The sequence below is a fragment of the Drosophila miranda genome, chromosome 5 (genome assembly GCF_003369915.1).
Source record: "Drosophila miranda strain MSH22 chromosome 5, D.miranda_PacBio2.1, whole genome shotgun sequence".
Lineage (NCBI taxonomy): Eukaryota > Metazoa > Arthropoda > Insecta > Diptera > Drosophilidae > Drosophila > Drosophila miranda.
In genome coordinates, this window is record NC_046678.1 from 1,590,394 (window position 1) to 1,611,676 (window position 21,283).

A 21,283-nucleotide genomic window follows, 5' to 3' on the forward strand; every position below is an offset into this window, starting at 1 on the left:
TGGGTGAAATTACCAATCTAGTAGAAAAAAGTCTACAGCTTCTAAATTATTTAATAGAACATAATTCGGCTCTTATAGAAACATTTATAACAAATTATAACATTTTTTAATCAAAAAGGTATTTTTTTAAAATTCATAGTTTAAAAATATACTTTAATTAAAAAAAAAAATAATAATAATTAGCATGCGCACTGCCGTTTCCGTCATAGCCACGTCCTGCTCATACAGACCATCTTTTGTACTACCATCAAAAATGCCAGCTGGCGCTGTATACTTTTGGGAGCGCAGCATGCAAGACGTATCACACTAGAAAGATTGCTGCTGTGGAACTTGGAAACATTCTGAATTACATAATTAATTTACACATGGTCATATTGGTATTAACACACAGTAACGTTTTTTGTTTTAATTTATGAATTTTAAGAATAAATATCGTACATATCATATATAATTTTAAAACTTGAACAATGCACCTGCCTGATTTGTTTATTTGATGGTTGTTAAGGTACTCTAAGTAGTTGTTAATTTAGTAATAATTTAAGCTTAAGCTGTATGATTAAATGCCCATCAGTTGCTATCTTACGTGCTTGCGAGAAGCATACATACATAGATTGGAAAGTGCATTTTCTGTTAACTTTTTTATGCATTTAGAATGCAGCTTTCTGAGAACATACATATATTATTTGGCTATCTACGTCTTCAAGCAATCAAATTACGATGCTATTAATTAGAGTCCCCTCTCTCCAGTGCTATATTGTATTTTAAATACTCGTACCACTGCCGTTTGCAAGAGCTGATTTTCCACCTCTTCTTAAATATGCAAGGGGGTCAATTAGACAGACGATGTGGCATTTCTTTCGCTATCGATGGTCAAGCTGGATGCGCGCAAGGACGCCAGTGAGAGATTGCTGTGATACAAAGCCTTCGGGGACAACAGCGTCGTATTCTGAATAGCTGGCATCGTTTTGTTGATATTGCAAAATACAGAAGACTCATTAACTGAACGCGACTGTGCTGACAGAGCTTCGGATTTCATCGCCAAGAGCCCATCGACAGAAAGAGCATTAGCATTCAATGTGACCGTAATGGCGCTGCCTCCATCAGTGCTTTCATTCTCACCCGCTACAGGCCCACCACCGCAAAGATGCAAGCGAGAGTTCAACAACTTGTTGCAGGCCGGACATGATCGTGCTGGTCCGTTTTTGTCTCGCCGTCGCATTATTTCGTGTGCGCATCTGGAATAAGTGCAAATATAATTACCAAGTACATACTTCAATTTTAAAAGGGGTCGTTTTTATACCCGATACTCAAAATGAGTATTAGGGTATATTAGATTTGTGGTAAAAGGGGATGTGTGTAACGTCCAGAAGGAATCGTTTCCGACCCCATAAAGTATATATATTCTTGATCAGCATCAATAGCCGAGTCGATTGAGCCCTGTCTGTCTGTCCGTCCGTCCGTCTGTCCGTCTGTCCGTCCCCTTCAGCGCCTAGTGCTCAAAGACTATAAGAGCTAGAGCAACGATGTTTTGGATCCAAACTTTTATGATATGTCACTGCTACAAGAATATTTCAAAACTTTGCCCCGGACACTTCCGCCCCCACAAAGGGCCAAAATCTGTGGCATTTACAATTTCGACGATACGAGAAAACTAAAAACGCAGAATCGTAGAAGATGACTATATCTTTTAGAGTGCAAAATCTGAACCAGATCGTATAATTATTATAGCCAGAATCAAGAAACCAATTTCATTCTTTCTCGCTCTGTCTCTCTCTAACACACAGGTTTCATGGTCGGTTTTGCCAATTGTAAAATATGAGTTCAAGGATCTCAGAACCCATAAGAGCTAGAGCAACAAAATTTGGTATCCACACTTCTGTGATATCGGACCTTGACCGTTTTGTGTCCAAATTTCGCCACACCCCCTTCCGCCTCCGCAAAGGACGAAAATCTGGGGCATCCACAAATCTCAGAGACTTTTAACGCTAGAGTAACCAAATTTAGTATCCGCACTCCTGTTAGATCTCACTATAAAAAGTATATCTCAAAATTTCGCCCCACCTCCTTCCGCCCACACAAAGGACAAAAATCTGTTGCATCCACAATATTGCAGATTCGAGAAAACTAAAAACGCACAATCATAGATAATGACCATATCTATCAGATTGCTGAATCTGGATCAGATCGGATCATTTTTATAGCCAAAAGGAACAAATCTATTTGCAGTGACTACGCAGCGCCCGACGTCACGCTTAGACTGATTTTCTGTCTCTCTCGCACGCACTCTTTGTCGTGTCGTTTAATATTAGCGGCGTCTGCCGGAGGAGAGCCATACTGACTTAGTATCGGGTATAACTGTAGAGTTGCGGTGTCCGCAGCAACTCACAACGTTCCCCCTCGTTGGTTATATTCTTTAGCTGTATATAGCTTTCAATTTATTTTAGCGATCAACCTTTTACCTACCTCGCATGGAGAATGTGTGCACAGGGTAGGGCTTCTAAATTGCCCGGCTGTAAGCCGAATATTTCCCCACAAGCACCACAATTTAGGCCTAATGCAGCATCTGTCTGATTTGCCAGGCGGAAGTGAGTGTTATATTGATCCTCGTCGCCCAACGCGCGGTATATTAAAGCTAGTCGACAACGAATCTTGCGCACCAGAAGCTGTAATACAGATATAATATACGCATAAATATTATTAAAACTTTCTGGATGTAATATTGATAATCACTTTGGCACCAATAGAGCTGGCAACTTCAAGTAGACGTGTGTTAAATTCCAAAGGCCTGCAGTTGCATATCTTGTTCTGAAGACGTAAAGTTTCCAGGCACCGGGCAGCCCCGTCCATCGCCTCCATTTGAGCCATGCGATCCCCTAAACTTGCTGATGTTCCCATTGCTTGCTCATATTGTCGGAACGCCCGCTGATGTAAGATTTTTCGATCGGTCAATATAAAAAAGAAGGAATAAGTTAAATATGTATAAGAGTTTTCTTAATAAGTAATTTTAATGATACTTAACGTATACTCGTAGGAATGTACATATATATAAAAAATCAGGTTGTTATTGTTTCTGAGCTTTCCGAGCGGAAAATGTACAAATGGTTTTACTATTCGTAAATTTGAATCGAATCTGATGACTACTAAAGATTTTTTGGCTTTAAGTTGATACAAGCAAATAAACTTGAGCTGCTCTTAGATTTCGATGTGCATGAACTCTATGCATTTTACATATGCGTTAACCTAATACTTGTATTTTTTAAATTATACAAAATTATTAATAATATGAATTATGGTTGAATATTTGTGTGTGAAGCTACATTTTCGATAGTTCGCGATAATCTCCAAAATAAAAAAGTACAAAAGACAGAGGTGAAAATTGAGTTGCATATAGGCCATGCACATTTTTTGTACAAACATCAATATCCATTTTCTTTCGGTATATATCCCCCATAACACGGACACTTCTTGTGTATGTGGCCTGATCTCCGGAAATAAGTGACAGTTTAGTTGCCTCCTAAAAAAAATTATATTTATCAAAACTTGTCGACTAAATTGTTAGAAAAACCTTCAGTTACCTTACAGTAGTCCTGCGCATCCCCCAGCTCGCCCTGCTTTCGCAAGGAGGCTGCCATGCGCAGCAAAGCGGCTCTATGATGACAGGAATTCAGGTCCCCCAGTTGTAGGGATCGCGACAAATCGTAAGCTTTGGATGCGTAGGTGGCACTTTTATCATTATCCTGTAGTCGGCCGAAAAGTTCGGAGAGTGCCACGTATACTTGCAACTCCAGCGAAGGATCGCCAATGGCTATAGCTATCTTATGAGCCCCCTGCAGGCCCTCCAATGCTCTAGAAAATCCGCCCATTTCAAGGTAAACTCGTGCCACTGTCAAATGGACCAGTCCACTGCGGCATTTTGTTCCGCACTCGTTATAGAGCGAGTGACGAGCGTAACTCAAAGCTCGCTCTAGACCACCTAGACTAGCATGTGCTCGACTGAGGTTTAGATACGTCTCTGCACGCATGTTTGGAGAGTCGAGTTCCTCTGATATGCTAAAAAATAAAATGACAGGTTAAACTTGATAAGACTATGAATGACTTTTGGCCAGACTATTACAACAACATGAAAATGTGGTAAAATCAATACAAGCAAGAGTTGAAGACTAGCTTTAAGATGAATGCTATATGTCAGCTATATACGGAGTCCTGTAATTCTAATTCATATTTCTTGGTGAGTTATGTATGCTTGAGCATTAAAAATTAATTTCTTGAAAGCCTTAATTTGCATCTTTATTGTGGTACATGTACGCGCTTGAATGCTTGGAAGTCGAAATTTAGGACTAAGTTTGTGATTACTAGTAATATTTGGTAATAAATGTATACTAAATAATATCATTCCAATTTTCTTTTCTTCTTCTTGATTATTACGATGTATTGATTATTATAATGTACATAAATACATATGTATATATGTATATACCTGTCATAGTCATTGTGTAAACATTTTACATTTGTTTCTTAAGAAATCTTCCTTCTGCATTTTATGCTGACATTTTAAAGCACAGTTAAAAAATTTCTGAGCAAAAAGCAACAACTGAATACTATAGCCATTTTCATTTTATAGCACATTCGGAAGAGGTAGGCCATTTTACTCACCCAAGCTGTTGATGACCGAACTCAATAGCTTCACGAAACTTTCCCCAATCCATATGTGCCTGATACAAATAACCCAATAGCTGGAAGCAGTCCTCGCGACGACACGTGCCTTTTAATGCACTACGCCAGGTGCGGACTGCAGCTGTTTGATTGTTTTGCTCATAAAGCCGAAGACCGCGCTCAATCTGTGAACAAATCCAATCAGTGAATTGCCATATATTGTATTAATACGTTCCTATATCGTGTGTTGTAAACGTACGATAGGGAAATATTCACCTTTCGTTTTGCAATGTACTGTCGAAGGCTTCGTTGGCAAGCCAAAAAACAGCTGATTACAGAACCAGAACGTAATAATCCTTGGCCAGTCCAGAGAGAACGCGAACCTGGATCAGGGCTTGAGCCATAGCCCGCAACTCTCGAATAGCTCTCATCTAACTGACATAAATCTGCAATCAAATATCATCATGTCCAGGTATGTGTGCATATTTATATATTTAATTTATGTAAAAAATTTTAAGGACAAACCATTTGAGTTTCCTAACAAGTATCGCGATCCATCAGGTGACGCTAGTAAGTGAGTTGCAGATAGATTTTGGCTTTGAGGAATGCTAAAATTAAACCGAATTAGCTCCAACATACATATTTAAGCAATATTTGTTGAATATACCTAAGCAGATCCTTGGACGCAATGCTCTCCCATGACATGACAAGCTTTTTAATTATTTCGTAATTGTGATAGCCCTTTAAAGAGTACCCCAATTGTGTCAAATCTTTGGCAAGATATAACTTAAAGATAAAGTACACGCCTTACATCAAGATGAGCGATTTAGAATTGTATGTACATACCTAAACACGTCACACTTGACCTATTAGAGCGTTGCACAGCTTCAATTTGAGTGACCTTGCACGAGCTTCCCGTACACTACACACCTGCAATCCTGCATTCGTACGTGCATATGTATGTAAGCTTCCTGCCCTGCACGTCTATTATAGTAACGTAACACTAATACTTCTTACATTACATGCAAAATGTATGTAATTTGCAAATTTTTGTTCATCTGTTTTCTAACATGTTTTTAAAAACTTTTGTACATTTAACTTGTTTTTACTTGCTTTGATTTAATTTTGAGCCTATCTACGTAGACGGTAGTGAAAATCGAGACTGACAAAAGCAGAACTTGGGTGGTGGTTTTCTCTCTTTGCTTTGAGGCTGCGCGGTCCATACAAATATATTGTCGTTCAGGTTGCGAATGGGTCAAGAACGGAACTAGTTTCGCTCAGCTGCACTCTCAGCAAGTGTTTCTCCGAAATACAACTAGGGCCTGTCTAACTATGCAATACCCTTTAGTTAATATAATAGGCTGCTTCATAAATTGGCTCCAACAGTACTTTAATTATTCTTAATGTCCCAATTTATTATAATCACACTAATAACGAGGGGGAACGTTGTGAGTTGCTGCGGAGTCTAATATTAAACGACACGACAAAGAGTGCGTGCAAGAGAGACAGAAAATCAGTCTGAGCGTGACGTCGGGCGCTGCGTAGATAGATAGATGCAAATAGATTTGTTCCTTTTGGCTATAAAAATGATCCGATCTGATCCAGATTCAGCAATATGATATGGTCATTATCTATGATTGTGCGTTTTTAGTTTTCTCGAATCTGCAATATTGTGGATGCAACAGATTTTTGTCTTTTGTGTGGGCGGAAGGAGGTGGGGCGAAATTTTGAGATATACTTTTTATAGTGAGATCTAACAGGAGTGCGGATACTAAATTTGGTTACTCTAGCGTTAATAGTCTCTGAGATTTGTGGATGCCCCAGATTTTCATCCTTTGCGGGGGCGGAAGGGGGTGTGGCGAAATTTTGACACAAAACGGTCAAGGTCCGATATCACAGGAGTGTGGATACCAAATTTTGTTGCTCTAGCTCTTATGGGTTCTGAGATCCTTGAACTCATATTTTACAATTGGCAAAACCGACCATGAAACCTGTGTGTTAGAGAGAGACAGAGCGAGAAAGAATGAAATTGTTTTCTTGATTCTGGCTATAATAATTATACGATCTGGTTCAAATTTGCACTCTCGAAGATATAGCCATCCTCTACGATTCTGCGTTTTCAGTTTTCTCGTATCTTTGAATTGGTGGATGGCACAGATTTCCGCCTTTTGTGGGGGCGGAAGTAGGCGGAGCAAAGTTTTGAAACATTCTCGTAATAGTGACATATCACAGAAGTACGGATATAAAATGTCGTTGCTCTAGCTCTTATAGTCTTTGAGCACTAGGCTCTGATGGGGACGGACAGACGGACGGACGGACGGATGGACGGACAGACGAACAGACAGACAGGGCTCAATCGACTCGGCTATTGATGCTGGTCAAGAATATATATACTTTATGGGGTCGGAAACGATTCCTTCTGGACGTTACACACATCCACTTTTACCACAAATCTAATATACTCCAATACTCATTTTGAGTATCGGGTATAAAAATCCCAATTTTGTTCATGGCATCAAAACTACATTTTCTGATCGACTTCTGGCTCCAAAATTATGTAATGAATTATGGTTTGGTACAGGGATATATTAGTTTTGTGTAGATGTGTGTAACACCTAGAAGGACAAGTTTTCGACCCCATACAAAATATAATTACATATATTCTTTATAGCCGAATCCGATATACCTACATATTTCTGCCGGTCCGCCCTCTTGTTTGTCGCATACTTCGCAGAGATTATAAGAGCAATCAAAATTATTGTGAAGAGACACCCCTGTGATATCATACTAAAACAAGTGTATTTTAAAATTGTGCCATGAAAAATTAGCATATCTATAAGAATGCCGAGTCTGGATCAAATCGGATTATTATTATAGCCAGAATGAACAAATCAATTATCAGTGGCTTCCATGCGCTTACTCTCTCTATATTTCTCTCTCTCTCTCACACACACACTCTTCCTCGTTGGAGCGAGCTGAAAAGTGGAAACGAAATATATAAATATATAAAATATTCTAAAATTAAAATCAAATAAGTCATCAGGGGGAAAGAGGATAAACGGAGTGCAAAAATTAGTATTATAACTAGCAGTCGGGGTTCCCCTCCATGTTTTTCTCGTCTTTTCTCTCGTTGGCTGTCCTACTAAAATTCCCCGTCCCCGGCTACATAAATGTTTTTTAGAGTTAATGAACTATTCTAACTTTAAAATTTGTAATTGCTTGTTGTTAACAGAATTGGATTCTAAATTTGTATAAACATAACCATACAAATCCATATCAGACACCGTGTGGAAGATTGACTGATCAGATTAAATGAAGCTTCAATGAGCAATAGGGTAAATTTGGTTAGTTTGCATTATTCAAAAAAAAATGTATATTTATTTTTTGCATTTATTCTAAGTTGATGACACTGACTTTAAACTTTTTTCGAATATCAGTTAAAATAAAGTTAATTTTTAAAGTAGATTCTGTAGTTCAAACAAAAAGAGCCCAAAACGGGCAAATAGGGATGATGTTGTATGATATACTATAATTAATAGCTTGTTACTTTAATCTTTCATATGTATGTACAAGTATATATACATATGTTGAAAAGTTTTCTCTAATAGAACACACATTTGTGGGTTCGCCAGTGGCGCAAACACTGGCTTAACTAGTCTAAGAACGTGAAGCAAAATGACGTTCGACCTTGGTATCGACGTAGTTTGTCCAGTAAATTGTCGAAAATCTTGGTGGCTTTCATACAGAACGGTCCAGTCTGTCTTCAGATATGAGCGAAAGGGTTCGGGCTAACAACACTATGGTCGGTTCCGATACAAAGCACAGATGACTTGAGACAGAGATAGGTCAAGGTTTTAGGGACGCTTACTAAGAAATATCGTATGTTCTTTATCTGATAGCGAGTAAACAACAGCTTTTATAGCGGACGGTGGAATATACGGAAAAGATAGAAAAGTAGGAATCATTCTTACACAAAGGAATTTTACGTTGGAGCGAGAAGCTTCCTGACGTTTCTGATACGTACCACTTGTATTGACATTTTGCAAAACTAGAAAGGTGCACTCTCAAACAAAAGTAACTAAGATTTTTTCTTCAAGATTGCATTGTTACATTCGGGAAGCCTGTTGTGGGATTTTCGACGTCCAGTGACCTTAGGCTAACTTTTTATTTACTCGTAGCTGCCTGCCACCAAAGCTGTGCGCCGCAGGCACAGTCGCAACATAATAATAAACGAGGGGGAACGTTGTGAGTTGCTGCGGACACCGCAACTCTACATTTATACCCGATACTTAGTCAGTATGGCTCTACTCCGGCAGACGCCGCTAATATTAAACGACACGACAAAGAGTGCGTGCGAGAGAGACAGAAAATCCGTCTGAGCGTGACGTCGGGCGCTGCGTAGCCACTGCAAATTAATTTGTTCCTTTTGGCTATAAAAATTAACTGATCTGATCCAGATTCAGCAATCTGATAGATATGGTCGTTATCTATGATTCTGCGTTTTTAGTTTTCTCGAATCTGCAATATTGTGGATGAAACGGATTTTCGTCCTTTGTGTGGGCGGAAGGAGGTGGGGCGAAATTTTGAGATATACGTCTTATAGTGAGATCTAACAGGAGTGCGGATACTGAATTTGGTTACTCTAGCGTTAATAGTCTCTGAGATTTGTGGATGCCCCAGATTTTCGTCCTTTGCGGAGGCGGAAGGGGGTGTGGCGAAATTTTGACACAAAACGGTCAAGGTCCGATATCACAGGAGTGTGGATACCAAATTTTGTTGCTCTAGCTCTTATGGGTTCTGAGATCCTTGAACTCATATTTTACAATTGGCAAAACCGACCATGAAACCTGTGTGTTAGAGAGAAACAGAGCGGGAAAGAATGAAATTGTTTTCTTGATTCTGGCTATAATAGTTATACGATCTGGTTCAGATTTTGCCCTCTAGAAGATATAGTCATCTTCTACGATTCTGCGTTTTTAGTTTTCTCGTATCGTCGAAATAGTAAATGCCACATTTTTTCGCCCTTTGTGTGGACGGAAGTGGGCGGGGCAAAGTTTTGAAATTTTCTTGTAGGAGTGACATATCACAGAAGTCTGTATCCAAAACATCGTTGCTCTAGCTCTTATAGTCTTTGAGCACTAGGCGCTGAAGGGGACGGACAGACGGACGGACGGACAGACAGACGGACAGACAGACATGGCTCAATCGACTCGGCTATTGATGCTGATCAAGAATATATATACTTTATGGGGTCGGAAACGATTCCTTCTGGACGTTACACACATCCACTTTTACCACAAATCTAATATACCCCAATACTCATTTTGAGTATCGGATATAAAAATAATCAGCCACGCCACATAATCGTTTTATATATTGGTTGATTTCAGGTTGTAGTCGGTATGTCGCTGATCCAGTACGTACGCCCCACCGCCATAAACATTACCGTTAAGTTATTCAAGCTGGTGTCGACGACCTCGATCTACTAGATCATGGACTAAGGGCAGTCTCTAGCTCGCAACACACGCCGTTTACTAGAATAAATGTATAGTTTTAAACTGAATGTAAATGCAAATTATTTTTATTTTCATCATTATTACATTTTATCATTATCGCATGAAATTTCTCCTCTGTTACTTGATCGGTTCTCTTTTCATTCCTGCTCATACATAGTTTTTGTCTTATGCATTTGCTTATTTTACCCCTTATATGGTATAAGTAGATATTAATATGCTGCGCTACCATTACAAACTACAATATACTCCTCATTCTCACCAACATACAAATACATGTGCATACAAGGGTGCATACATGTCAATTGAATTAAATTAATTTCATATTGATTGATCGGATCGGCCTGCATTGTATGTATGTGGTTTGCAATGTGATGTTTTGTTATGTGTTATTTGTGCATCGTACATTGTTTATGTATATTCCAAATCAAAATTACTATGTGATGTGCAATTTAACAAAGTTTTCGAATATTACTGATCTGTGAACGGTGTCGGGTTGTACTAATTATGTACAACATGCATTGTGTGACCGCAAGTGTGCGTGTGAAACAAATGATACCTGTCCAAGAATGAAATCAGAGCAAGGGGCATTAAGGAGGCACAGCCTGTCGTCCTCTTAGGCTCCCACTTTGTCTGTTTTTCTGACTGCTTTCCCGATAAGCCAGGGATCAGCTTTATGTTGTATGCCGCTTACTCTCCCCGATTTATGTATGCATGTATGTTGTAATGTGTATTGGATGTAGTAGTATGTGTTATCCTAACGATTTTGTAATATTATTCGGAATCAGGTTTGTTATGATGTGGTAAACTATCGTTCTATTGTATGTATCTTTATGAATGTATGAATGTTTTTGTATGTATGTTTTCTTAAGTGAATGGTGCATTAGGGTATGTACGTTCGCTCTGTGGCGGAATCTGGGACTGAATCTAGATTTCGGTTATTTCCGTTGGATGGTATAAATTCGGTTTAGTGGTCAGGTTAGCTGTGGCAGTACAAGAATAAAATTCGCCCAGAGTACGAAAGAGAAATAAGAACTAAAGCTTGTTGGGTTTTTTTTTGTTTGTTTGGGTTTCGTAAAAAAAGCATGTGCACTTATTCGCGACTAAGTTTGTGGATTGTGGATTAAAAAATTGTTTAAATAAAACTATAGAGTTTATACAAAATGCATAATTAACGCGTTAATTTTGATCTATATTTGCAGCCATCTCAGATGAGTTCTTAGATTATTCACCGTCTGTTATTTTGTCGGTCATCGATTATAATTTGTGTCTATTCGCTGTGGCAAGAACAGAGTTGTGTGTTTGTGTGTGTGTGTGTGTGTGTGTTTATAAATAATACACACTATTCTATGTGAGAACTTATCGAATTCTTATACTCTTCAATGTTCATGTAATGTTAATTTTAAATCTCGTCACTTTCACACAAATGGAGCACACGATGCATCAATATATTTTTTATTTTATACGATATTTTTGTTCGTTCCTTGATGTTTTTTTTTTGTTTTTGTTTTATTCAATATACAATGTCTATAACGTTTCACCTAAACATTTCTTTTGTATATAAATAAGTATATATACTATATGTATATACACACATACTTTCTTTAATTTGAAGAAACACTTCACTATACTGCTTGGTTCATTTACAAAATAAAAATATGAAATTAAAAAGTAAACATCAAATAAAAACAAAACTTAAAAAGAACTTAAAACTTACAGTTGAGTTCTTTGAATTTCACCTTTACCATATTCAAAATACTTAACACGAATGTTAATATACATAAATGCAAAGGAAACATGCATACATATACATGAGTTGTTTCATTTATCCTTTATCATTATATACGCGGACATCATCTGCTAATGCATTAGCATTAAGCTGAGTTGCCTTTGGATACCTTAGTCGCTAATTTTCTACACGTCGTCTATATAAACGTAATCTAATAAATATTGTTATAATTTCAGTCGAAATGCCCATCGTGCAGGTTCTTGCACGAGGAGTAAATGTGTGTATGCGTGTGGTTTGGTGAATGTAAATGTATATGGGATTCAGAGCGTTTAGGTAAATTCAATTTCCAAGCCATTCCCAAGGCATTTAACTCTCTTTAGTAACAAATTCGTAATTGGCACCTCACCTCCACCGCCTTACATTACATCTTGCCTGGATGAGCCACGCAATTCGGGAATGATAACCGCCACATTTTCAGCCATACTTATTAACTGCCAATTGTTTTTATCGTCTGTTTGGCCGAGCTTTGTGTCTTTTTACATTGCCGTAGAGTTGGATGATTCGGTGATTTACGTGAACTTACGCCATAATGCGATTTTACAAACAGAAAAGGGCACAATATCGATAAGGATCGATAGTGTAGACATAGTGGCTAGTGGCTAGGCACGTGATGGTGTATATATGCAGTTAGCTGTGTAGCTAGTGCTATGTATACCTGGCCCATTGTTCTGCGCTTAATCTCAATTGCTGCCGACATCCTTCATTTACTTAAGTGGATTACATTTAAATCTAGATTACTACATCTAATTTTTAATACGATTGAAATATTTAATTTGTTTACTTATGAATTCTATTTCACCTTTCTCCTTTCTTTCTGTTCTATTTTCGTATATTTTCGAATCACTGTGATTCGACTCAATTACAATTAGATTAGAAAATCAATAAATACAATTTCACCCCTGCGAAGTCACACATATAGCATTCAAATTTAATATTTTCATATTTTCGCTTATTAAGACGAATGGAAAATGAGTGTAAGTGACCTTTACGATATAAATAAATAATTCAGAGCGGAACGGGTCTACTGGTGGCTCAACAAATTCACCGATTGCTTTTCGTGTTGGTAACTCGGCAGCTCTTGCTGGAGGGACTGAATGCCTTATTTTCTGGGCGGCAACGCTGGGTGGGCAATGCGATCCGAATTACTTGGTGCATTGCAAGGATCGCGAAAATGCTGACTAAAGATGAATTTATCCAATGGGCAGACATGCAAACGGCTAAAGAGGAAGGCAATGGCAGCCAGGAGCATAGCCAGATCCAAACGTTGAAGTAATTTTTAGCTGTAATCGCCGAGCCACTGTTGTATGTAAGCTCCTCATTCTTTACAACCTCGTTGGGATGCTTGTCGTAATGGTGGTGATCATCTACAAAACAAAGATTAGTATTAATCTAATGAAACTTATATTCAGTCATATAAATTAACATAAATATCTCTCATAAATGATCAATTACTTATTCAAGAAGTTGACATTGGCCGTAGGGTGTGAATTTGTATGTCTATGTGTAGATCGCTTAATCAAATATTGAATATTCTGACATTGGCATTTATACTCAATAGAATTCAAGCACCTCTGCCTCCAGACAATAGTTCGAAATAATGTATAATCTGATACAATCCTTTTTATAAATTGGGTTATCCGTCAAATTCCTGTTATACAGAATTTCGCATCGATTGAACTGCCATGTCGTTATAGAGATGCCTCTGTCCTTAGTATATTCGTTCTGCGTCGACTTTTTGCCTGATTCAATGTAAACTATCGGTATCAAAACTCCGGCAGTATAAAGTGAAACCTTCAATCTGAGATATTAATATGTTTAACAAAACTAATTTATTTCCATCGAATTTGTTGGATGCGTTTCTTTGAAGATCAGACAAAATTGACCAAGATGAGAATGATGGACAATTTTTGTGACAAAGAAAAGACGAATCTAATAGGGTATAAAAAGCTTCGCCTCTGTACTTAATTAGAATTTACAAATATTTACTCCCGTTATAGAGTATATAAAATTAGTTTAAATGTACATAGTTATCAGTCAGAAGGAGGAGATTCGGGCCTCATAAAGTAAACGTACATAAATATGAGATTCTTTTGAAAAGTATCATTTTGTATACATAGAAGTTTGCTGAGTTCACAGGAAGAGGGGGAGTGTAAAATGAATTCTTGTAAAATGAATGCTTTACTTACTGTTCGTATTCTGATTATCATTTATTGCTGTGTGATTGGTAAAGTTATTATGAGTAAAAATTTGACTGTCTGTGGTGTTCTCAATTTTGATTCGATTTGTGTATTCTGGATTGAACAATGGTCTGTTATCAATAGCAAATGATGTAAGTGTCCGTTCGCCCAAATTCATGGTGCTCTGCACTACGCTACTTTGATTTGTGTCAACGACTGGTGGTAAGTAAAAAACATTACTATCACGTGCAATGTTCAATGAAATGGCTCCGCTGTTACCGTTGCCACCACCAACATTTTTTGTTTTGTAATGATCATCGGAGGACTGTTTAATTAATGTATCCTTACCATTGCCATTAGAGTTGCCGTTGACATTACCCTTGTGCGATGGATAACTGTGCTGCGTTGGCACGTTGTTTATCCGAATGCCAGTTTGAATGTGGTGGTGTCCCGGGTATGCTATATTTACCCCACCGCGGCCAGGTGGAAGCATGTTTATGCTACCATGACCATGACCAGGAGATAAGATAATTCCACCACCAACGCCGCTAGAGCCAACATTGTTGCCCATAATGTTCGGTTGAATAGGTATACGGTTGAACTGATCGATGTTCGTATTGATCGAGGTGCCCAAGCCATTCATGTTGCCATTGTTTGGATTTGTGGCTATTCCCACTGAGGGTGATCCGCCCGAGAGGCCTCCGTTGACACCGCTTATTCCAATAGTGTTTCCGGGACCAGTATTGTGGCCGTGAACATGTCCGTGACTGTCATCATGGGCAGCGATATTGACACTGTTGCCACCCCCTGGATCTGCGCCTGCCACAGCCACGGATGTGGTGGTTTGTGTGGTCTTATTCCTTTCTTCGGTGGCACAACACACTTTAAATACGACTTTCATATTGTTTGTAGAGCAACGACCCCCAATGCGTCGATACAAGTCGTCTTTCGATGAAGTTGCTGCATTTGAGAACAAAAACATTAAACGGTTTTGATTACCAAAAGCATATTCCAATCCATTTTATATAAACGAACTCACAAATGAAGTAATAATCATTTCCAGGTAGGAACTCCAAGCCACCTGGCTGCGGTGTAAATGGCCGGAAAGTTATTGTAAAAAACATTAATTTCTGAGGTTTATCACATATAGCTATTACTCGCGGATCTGCATTTGTTATGCGACATGTTTCGTACTCCACTTTAGACACATTGTATATTATATATTTCTCCGTTTCGTTTTCAAATGTCCCTGGCTCGTACACTGGACATATTATGTGCACCTGGTCAAATTCGAAGGCCAAGTTGCCTTTGTTGACATCAATTATGTGATCGGTGTTATCTATTCGAAATCTGCGGGATAAATTAATAAGAAATTAATGCACACAAATTCTTTGTAAATTCAATTCACATATGGAATCAACTTTCCCAAAATATTCAGTCCCTAAGAATTAAGCAGGCATTTAAAGAATGACACTGTATTGATTAGATTGATGTATGTCCAATATTGTTTAAATATATGTATGTTCATAAGTTTAAAATAATATTGTATAACAGCATTACAACCCTGAGTGACTACGCATACGACTAAATCGAAAACACAGCATCTTAGAGAGTTACCGCAATATCTACCCAGAATTCAGAAAACCATTTCCCGTTCTATTTCTGCATCTTTTAATGAAGCCTCCTGACGTTTAACCGGTAATAAGATATAACAGCCAATAATATTAATATCGTTCAGAAGTGCTTGCGCAAAGCATCAGTAAATGAAATAATTTTTATCAAATTAGAAAGTCTTACACAAATACTTCATGTTATATTAATTTTTTTTGAATTAGGTCGCGACACGTCAGATGTTCCAGAAAAAGACAGAAAAATTACTTTTACGTTTAATAACTTGGGAAATATTCATTCGACATTTCAAATATACGTGCAAAACATTTAAGTTTCGGGCCTACTGCTCTTTTGACCTTATCGATAAAAAAAAGAGGCTCGTGTCGACAGGTGTATAAATTTTTTCCCGAAACAAAGCAGTTATCGACGGTATGGGTGTTTTAAAGCAAGACAAAAGCCACAAAAGTTTTCCCAACGAACCATTTCATATTAACAGGTCGTCACCTGTTTGTTCGGAAACTGGTCATCTACAACTGGACATGTTGCAACTTTTTCGATAGAGAAAAATATTAAGATCAACAAATTTTCTAACCACTCAATATATCGAATATCGAAGGGGTCATCTGCTTTGCAGTTCTTTGATCTTTTTAAGATACTTCGAGAAAGAAGTCGTACATTAACGCATTACAAATCCACAGATTTACTCACCTTACGAGTTGTCCCAATCATTTTTGTTCCCTCGGCGATTTCTATATTCCTGGACGATTTTGCATATGACGATATATATGTATATACTTATGTAAATAGGTACATGCTTGAAAAGAAACAAAATCGTCCAGGAATATAGAAATCGCTGAAGGCACAAAGACGATTGGGACGAATGTCTGCAAACCCCATTCCTATCCCATTCTTGGACCCCTCTACGCACGCACGCACGCATGACTACAACCTCCTCGTCGTTTCCTTGGTTTCGTTGTGCCATTCCACGTTACTCTCCTTTGTTTTTTTTAAGCGCTTTGTAAATTAAAAATCACCCCTAATGATGAAGTACGCATATTTTACAGGCCTTCTTTAGCGACACACCATCACGCATCGACTTGCAACTAGGGTTACATGCTCTTGCTGGGCGCACGGTATATATTTTTATTTGCACATATTTGAATACGTAGCCACCCACCCAAAATCCCAGTAGGACTAGCAACAACAAGACCAGATGCACACCCCAACAACGCAATCACCTCTCCGCCTCACCTTTTGCGTAAGAAGAGGGAACATTTCTGTGGGATATCTTTCTGTCTACATATCATGTGTATAACATGGCAAATCATTAAAGCGAGTTTAATCATTGCAATGAACTACAATGCACTACATACCCAATGGATCCAACAAATGCATTACAAAATTGGACTACAGGATATTGGCTCTGAAGTTTGTAACGTAACTTATAGAAGAACGCACCCATGCTAACTGGTCTCATAACTAGTTTTAAAGCCATCTAACGAAATGATGTACATACATACTTATGTAGTCTACATTTATCTATACCATATCATATGAAACTTTTTTCTTTGCAAAGATAATCCAAACTATGTTTTATATTTCTGTTAAGTTTTTTTTTATCCGGGTGAAGCAAAAGCTCAAGATTTCTGAATATTTAACTGTAGATCGTTCTAATTTAGGGTTACATTAAACTTACATGCTGTTCGATGTGTTCCAATGCATGTAGAAGGTTTTTGCGCAGCTTGACATGGTCGAAAGCAAAACGGTTTCTATGCAGATTAGCGTGAGCAAAGTGACGAACGATGTAGCGCCTAATGTAGGCAAAGGAATTAACATTTTGCATCGCACTAGCGATGAGGATGAGGAGCGGTTTTTGTTCTTGATATTGGGATGTTGATGTTGCTTTAACGTCCTATTCGCACCTATTTCTGTTGATGTTCTCGCATCCGATTCGATTTCTACTCCTTCGCTAACTGCTGTATCCGCTGCAGCCGATTGCTGCTGTTCCAATGATTTTTTGGACTGGAACGGCATAAATGTTCTGTTAGCAATGCTCTTGCTTTTGCTCTTCGACTTTCGATGCATAGCTGGTTGGTTAATGGTGGTCGTTGTGGTAGTTGCCTGGTTTCGACTTCGATCACTTAGCATTCTTGTGGTAGTAGTTTGCATGTATAGCTTAATGTTCAATGGATAACCAGTAAATAGCTGTACCCGCTGCTCCTGTGGACACCTTTTGCAATTGGGGGAAGCTAGATCTCTGCCTCTCGCTTCCTGGTGTTTCTGTGGCTCATCCAGTTCCTTTTTCAAAGCCAAACAGCTCTGAAGTTTGTTGCGACTTAGCTGGGGCTTATTGCAGCATGACACGGATGATTGCCTGGCATTGCTTACTTCGGCTTCTACCAATGGCTGGGTCTGGGTCTGGATCTGGATCTGGGTCTGTGACTGGTTCCAGGAGAAAGTCGCACGCAACTTTTTTGCCCGATCTTGCATTCTGTTAGTACTCTTTGTTCGATGTGAATAGACTGCTTAACTGATCTATATATTTAGTATATATTTAGTGTGTAAGTAAATTGCAAACGTCTCAATGGTTTCTTTCTCTGAGATTAATCTAATGGCTGCGTCGGCACATGCCGAAATGTATCTTGCTCCATCTGTAACCAAGATAAGAGTTAATGTGAAGGGTTTTTGGTACGTCAAGATTAATAAGATAGTGTATTGCGGTAGCCCCGCAACTACAATTGGACACCAATTGCAACAGTGCCAAGTGTCAGTACACGGAACGTTGATGAGTTCACGGGTGTCAAAATCATAAGAATTCCAATGATCGTGCTAGCATAAGGCGCATTTGAGTAAAAGGTGATACGGTGTAAGACTTGAAAGCAAGACATTCTCCCGTATAGGATCACACAACTCATCTTTAGCACCACATTCACTTTCACATCCGTTTTGCCACTATTAACTTAACCCCAGGTACTGACACTTCCACCACACATGCATGTGTACTAGTTTGAACAAATATTGTGTGCAAATGCATAAAATAAATATTTTCCTATTGCCCCAAAAGCAGTCACAATTTTTCTGGATTTTCGCTGAGCCTGGGAGAGACCGTGGATTGAGTGCCGTGCGGCAATAAATTTTAAGCAAAATCGACTCATCTCAAATTAACACTGGACACTGGTCCGACGGTTTTTAATTGCTTATTAGTAGCATAGAATATCTGGTAGTATCGTAGTGCAAGTAACGTGTAACTGTTTCTGCTTCGACTAGGACTTTTCAGGACTAAAATGACTTTTAAGTTGAAATCAAATTCATTGTACGGCCTAGCGCTGGCCCTCGGACTCCTGTCGTCTTTCGTTTATAAAAACTTCTTGACGGCAAGCATATCCGTGCCTGCTTATGTACAGTATTTCAAGAAACTCTTTACACACTGAAAATAAATTTAATTTTTTGACTTTGGATAAGAAAATAATGGCTTTTGATTCAAATTTATAGAATTTTTTAATTCATTACCATTCAGGGATTAATTATAAAGTAGTTTGTGAAAAAAGAATAACAAAACTATAAATAGGTTACTTAAAAAATAACAAAAACAATGATTACTCATTTTTGACACTGTCAAGAAAGTCTTTTTCCCACTTTCTTCTTCAAGTAGGCCCACAAATTTTCAATGGGGTTAAGATCGGGACTCTGGGGTGTTGTATCAATAACTTTTCCACAGTTGTAAAGCAGCAAAGCTCTTACATTGGACTCTTTATGTTTGGGATCATTGTCTTGATAAAACTTGAATTTGGCTTTATTGTCCGTAATGAGCCATAATTTCTACGCACTGCTTTTTAGATTGGTTTTTAAAATTTGGAGGTACTGTTTGGCATCCATTGTGTTCTCTATAAATGCAATATTTCCCACTCCTCGGCTATAGATGCACCCCCAAATCATAACCGAAAGTTTTCCAAACTTTACAGTCGGAATGATGTTTCGGTTATCTTATTCGGTTATTTTCTTATCCAAAGTCAAAAAATTTAATTTATTTTCAGTGTGTAAAGAGTTTCTTGACGTACTGTATGCATATGTATGTATACACCAAATGAGACGTTTTCTGTATACATACACGGCGTATACATACACACTTACACCGAAGTCCCCCCCACCCCCCAAACTTCTAGGTATAATCTTTGCTATGTTATGTTAAACTTTTGACTCAATTTTCATTTACAATGTTTATCTTGTAACAAGAAAACTTTTTCGAGCATTCATATATACTCATAAAAATGGGGAAACACAAACAAACACGCACACACACAGGTTTTTATGTACACATTTTCCAAACGAATCGAATCACTTTTTTCCATTTGCTTGCTTTCAGAACGTGCAAAAGTGCTGTATTTGCATTCGAATCATTTTAGTTCTTTTAGTTTTTTCAATAAACGTGTTTATCTAAAAATACATATAATTATGGTAATCTAGAACTACTTTAAGAGCAAAAGAGTAAAAAAAATTTACTTTACTTTACTTTACTTTAAGCAGTGTGACCGCGGATTTATCGATAAAATATACCGTCCGACCCTCAGAAATATACCGAAACATACCGCCTCATTTTCAAAATATACCGTAAATATAGTGACAAATTCAAGTTATATTTTACATATTCCTCGATTTTGATATTCCGTCGAATATTACTAGCTATATAGAACATCTAGCCATGCCCACGAAATTTTATACGATTGGTGAATCTATTTCCTACTTGATTGGCCTATTCGAAATAATTGTTTCATTCATTTCATTTAATAATCTTAAGTCTTAAGACTTATTAATAATAATAAAGTCTTAATAATATACTAATCACGAACATCACTATGTCACTAACGATGTCGCTGGGATTTTTTAACAGCATTTCAGGGTTCGGTTCAAAATTCTCGCAACCGTTGTTCTTCCTTAGACCTTGTCTCACATATAAAAGATTTGAAACATTTATATTCTTAAATCTATTTCTTGTATTTGTTTTTATTAAGTTCACTTCGGAGAAAATGGCCAGAAATGGCCAGGACTTTTGTGTGTTTTTAATAAACTAAAGAACCTCATACTTTTTTAAGAGGACAAATTCACTATCGATTCTCTGCGGATCTTTAATAAGTTGAGGAAATCTTTTATACAGGTCATGCAAATTGGCCATTGACGATATCTTCAAGGTTTAGGAATGAGAGAAGTTTAAAAACCTTCTCGTTAAAAGGCAACCTTTTCTTTAATTGTATACTCAACTCGATCAAAAATGACTGTGCTCTTTGGAAAAATGCATATTTTTCATTTCTTTCTAATTTTGACACTTCGAGGCTTACATTAATGTCCAAATTCATTTTTTTGAATTCTACGAAATTAACATTGCTGCTTAGATCTAGTAAATTTAAGTCAGTATTCCTTATATATAAGTCTTTCAAATTACAGCTAAATATTAACTTATAAGTTTCAGACATATTTTTATATATTATGTGTGTTACAGCTTTGCTAGACTGAAAAATGATATTAAATCTATTTATTATAGGCAA

The 21,283-nt window shown here is 37.7% G+C and overlaps 2 protein-coding genes across 3 annotated transcripts; both read right to left on the reverse strand.

The window, feature by feature from the left end:
• Nucleotides 1–446: 446 nt before the first annotated feature.
• On the reverse strand, nucleotides 447–5,827 carry LOC108164516 (43 kDa receptor-associated protein of the synapse homolog). 2 transcript variants are annotated; one of them, XM_017300303.2, is made up of 10 exons: nucleotides 5,500–5,827; nucleotides 5,321–5,394; nucleotides 5,179–5,261; nucleotides 4,930–5,099; nucleotides 4,654–4,838; nucleotides 3,576–4,050; nucleotides 3,416–3,514; nucleotides 2,731–2,922; nucleotides 2,464–2,663; nucleotides 447–1,235 (listed from the first exon to the last, which is right to left on the reverse strand). In XM_017300303.2, the coding sequence occupies exons 2-10, from the start codon at nucleotides 5,356–5,358 to the stop codon at nucleotides 833–835; spliced, it is 1,845 nt and encodes a 614-aa protein (XP_017155792.1). In that variant the 5' UTR covers nucleotides 5,359–5,394; nucleotides 5,500–5,827; the 3' UTR covers nucleotides 447–832. The 2 variants fall into 2 exon arrangements, with proteins under 2 accessions (XP_017155792.1, XP_017155791.1); XM_017300302.2 differs by having other exon boundaries at nucleotides 5,321–5,439.
• Nucleotides 5,828–11,337: 5,510 nt separating this feature from the next.
• On the reverse strand, nucleotides 11,338–20,228 carry LOC108164455. The gene is made up of 5 exons (XM_017300174.2): nucleotides 20,038–20,228; nucleotides 17,440–18,394; nucleotides 15,172–15,482; nucleotides 14,481–15,092; nucleotides 11,338–13,319 (listed from the first exon to the last, which is right to left on the reverse strand). The coding sequence occupies exons 2-5, from the start codon at nucleotides 18,231–18,233 to the stop codon at nucleotides 12,997–12,999; spliced, it is 2,040 nt and encodes a 679-aa protein (XP_017155663.1). The 5' UTR covers nucleotides 18,234–18,394; nucleotides 20,038–20,228; the 3' UTR covers nucleotides 11,338–12,996.
• Nucleotides 20,229–21,283: the final 1,055 nt, after the last annotated feature.

What these genes read in the sequence shown, in the direction of transcription:
- LOC108164516 (XM_017300303.2), bottom strand. Translation starts at nt 5,358, where the DNA reads ATGTCATGGGAGAGCATTGCGTCCAAGGATCTGCTTAG. An exon ending in CTTGTTAGGAAACTCAAATG is followed by an intron (nt 5,100 to 5,178) that starts GTTTGTCCTTAA and finishes ATTTGATTGCAG; the next exon opens with ATTTATGTCAGTTAGATGAG. An exon ending in GCACACATTCTCCATGCGAG is followed by an intron (nt 1,236 to 2,463) that starts GTAGGTAAAAGG and finishes CACTTATTCCAG; the next exon opens with ATGCGCACACGAAATAATGC.
- LOC108164455 (XM_017300174.2), bottom strand. Translation starts at nt 18,233, where the DNA reads ATGCAAGATCGGGCAAAAAAGTTGCGTGCGACTTTCTCCTGGAACCAG. An exon ending in TGGAACACATCGAACAGCAT is followed by an intron (nt 15,483 to 17,439) that starts GTAAGTTTAATG and finishes TTTATCCCGCAG; the next exon opens with ATTTCGAATAGATAACACCG. An exon ending in AAATGATTATTACTTCATTT is followed by an intron (nt 15,093 to 15,171) that starts GTGAGTTCGTTT and finishes TCTCAAATGCAG; the next exon opens with CAACTTCATCGAAAGACGAC.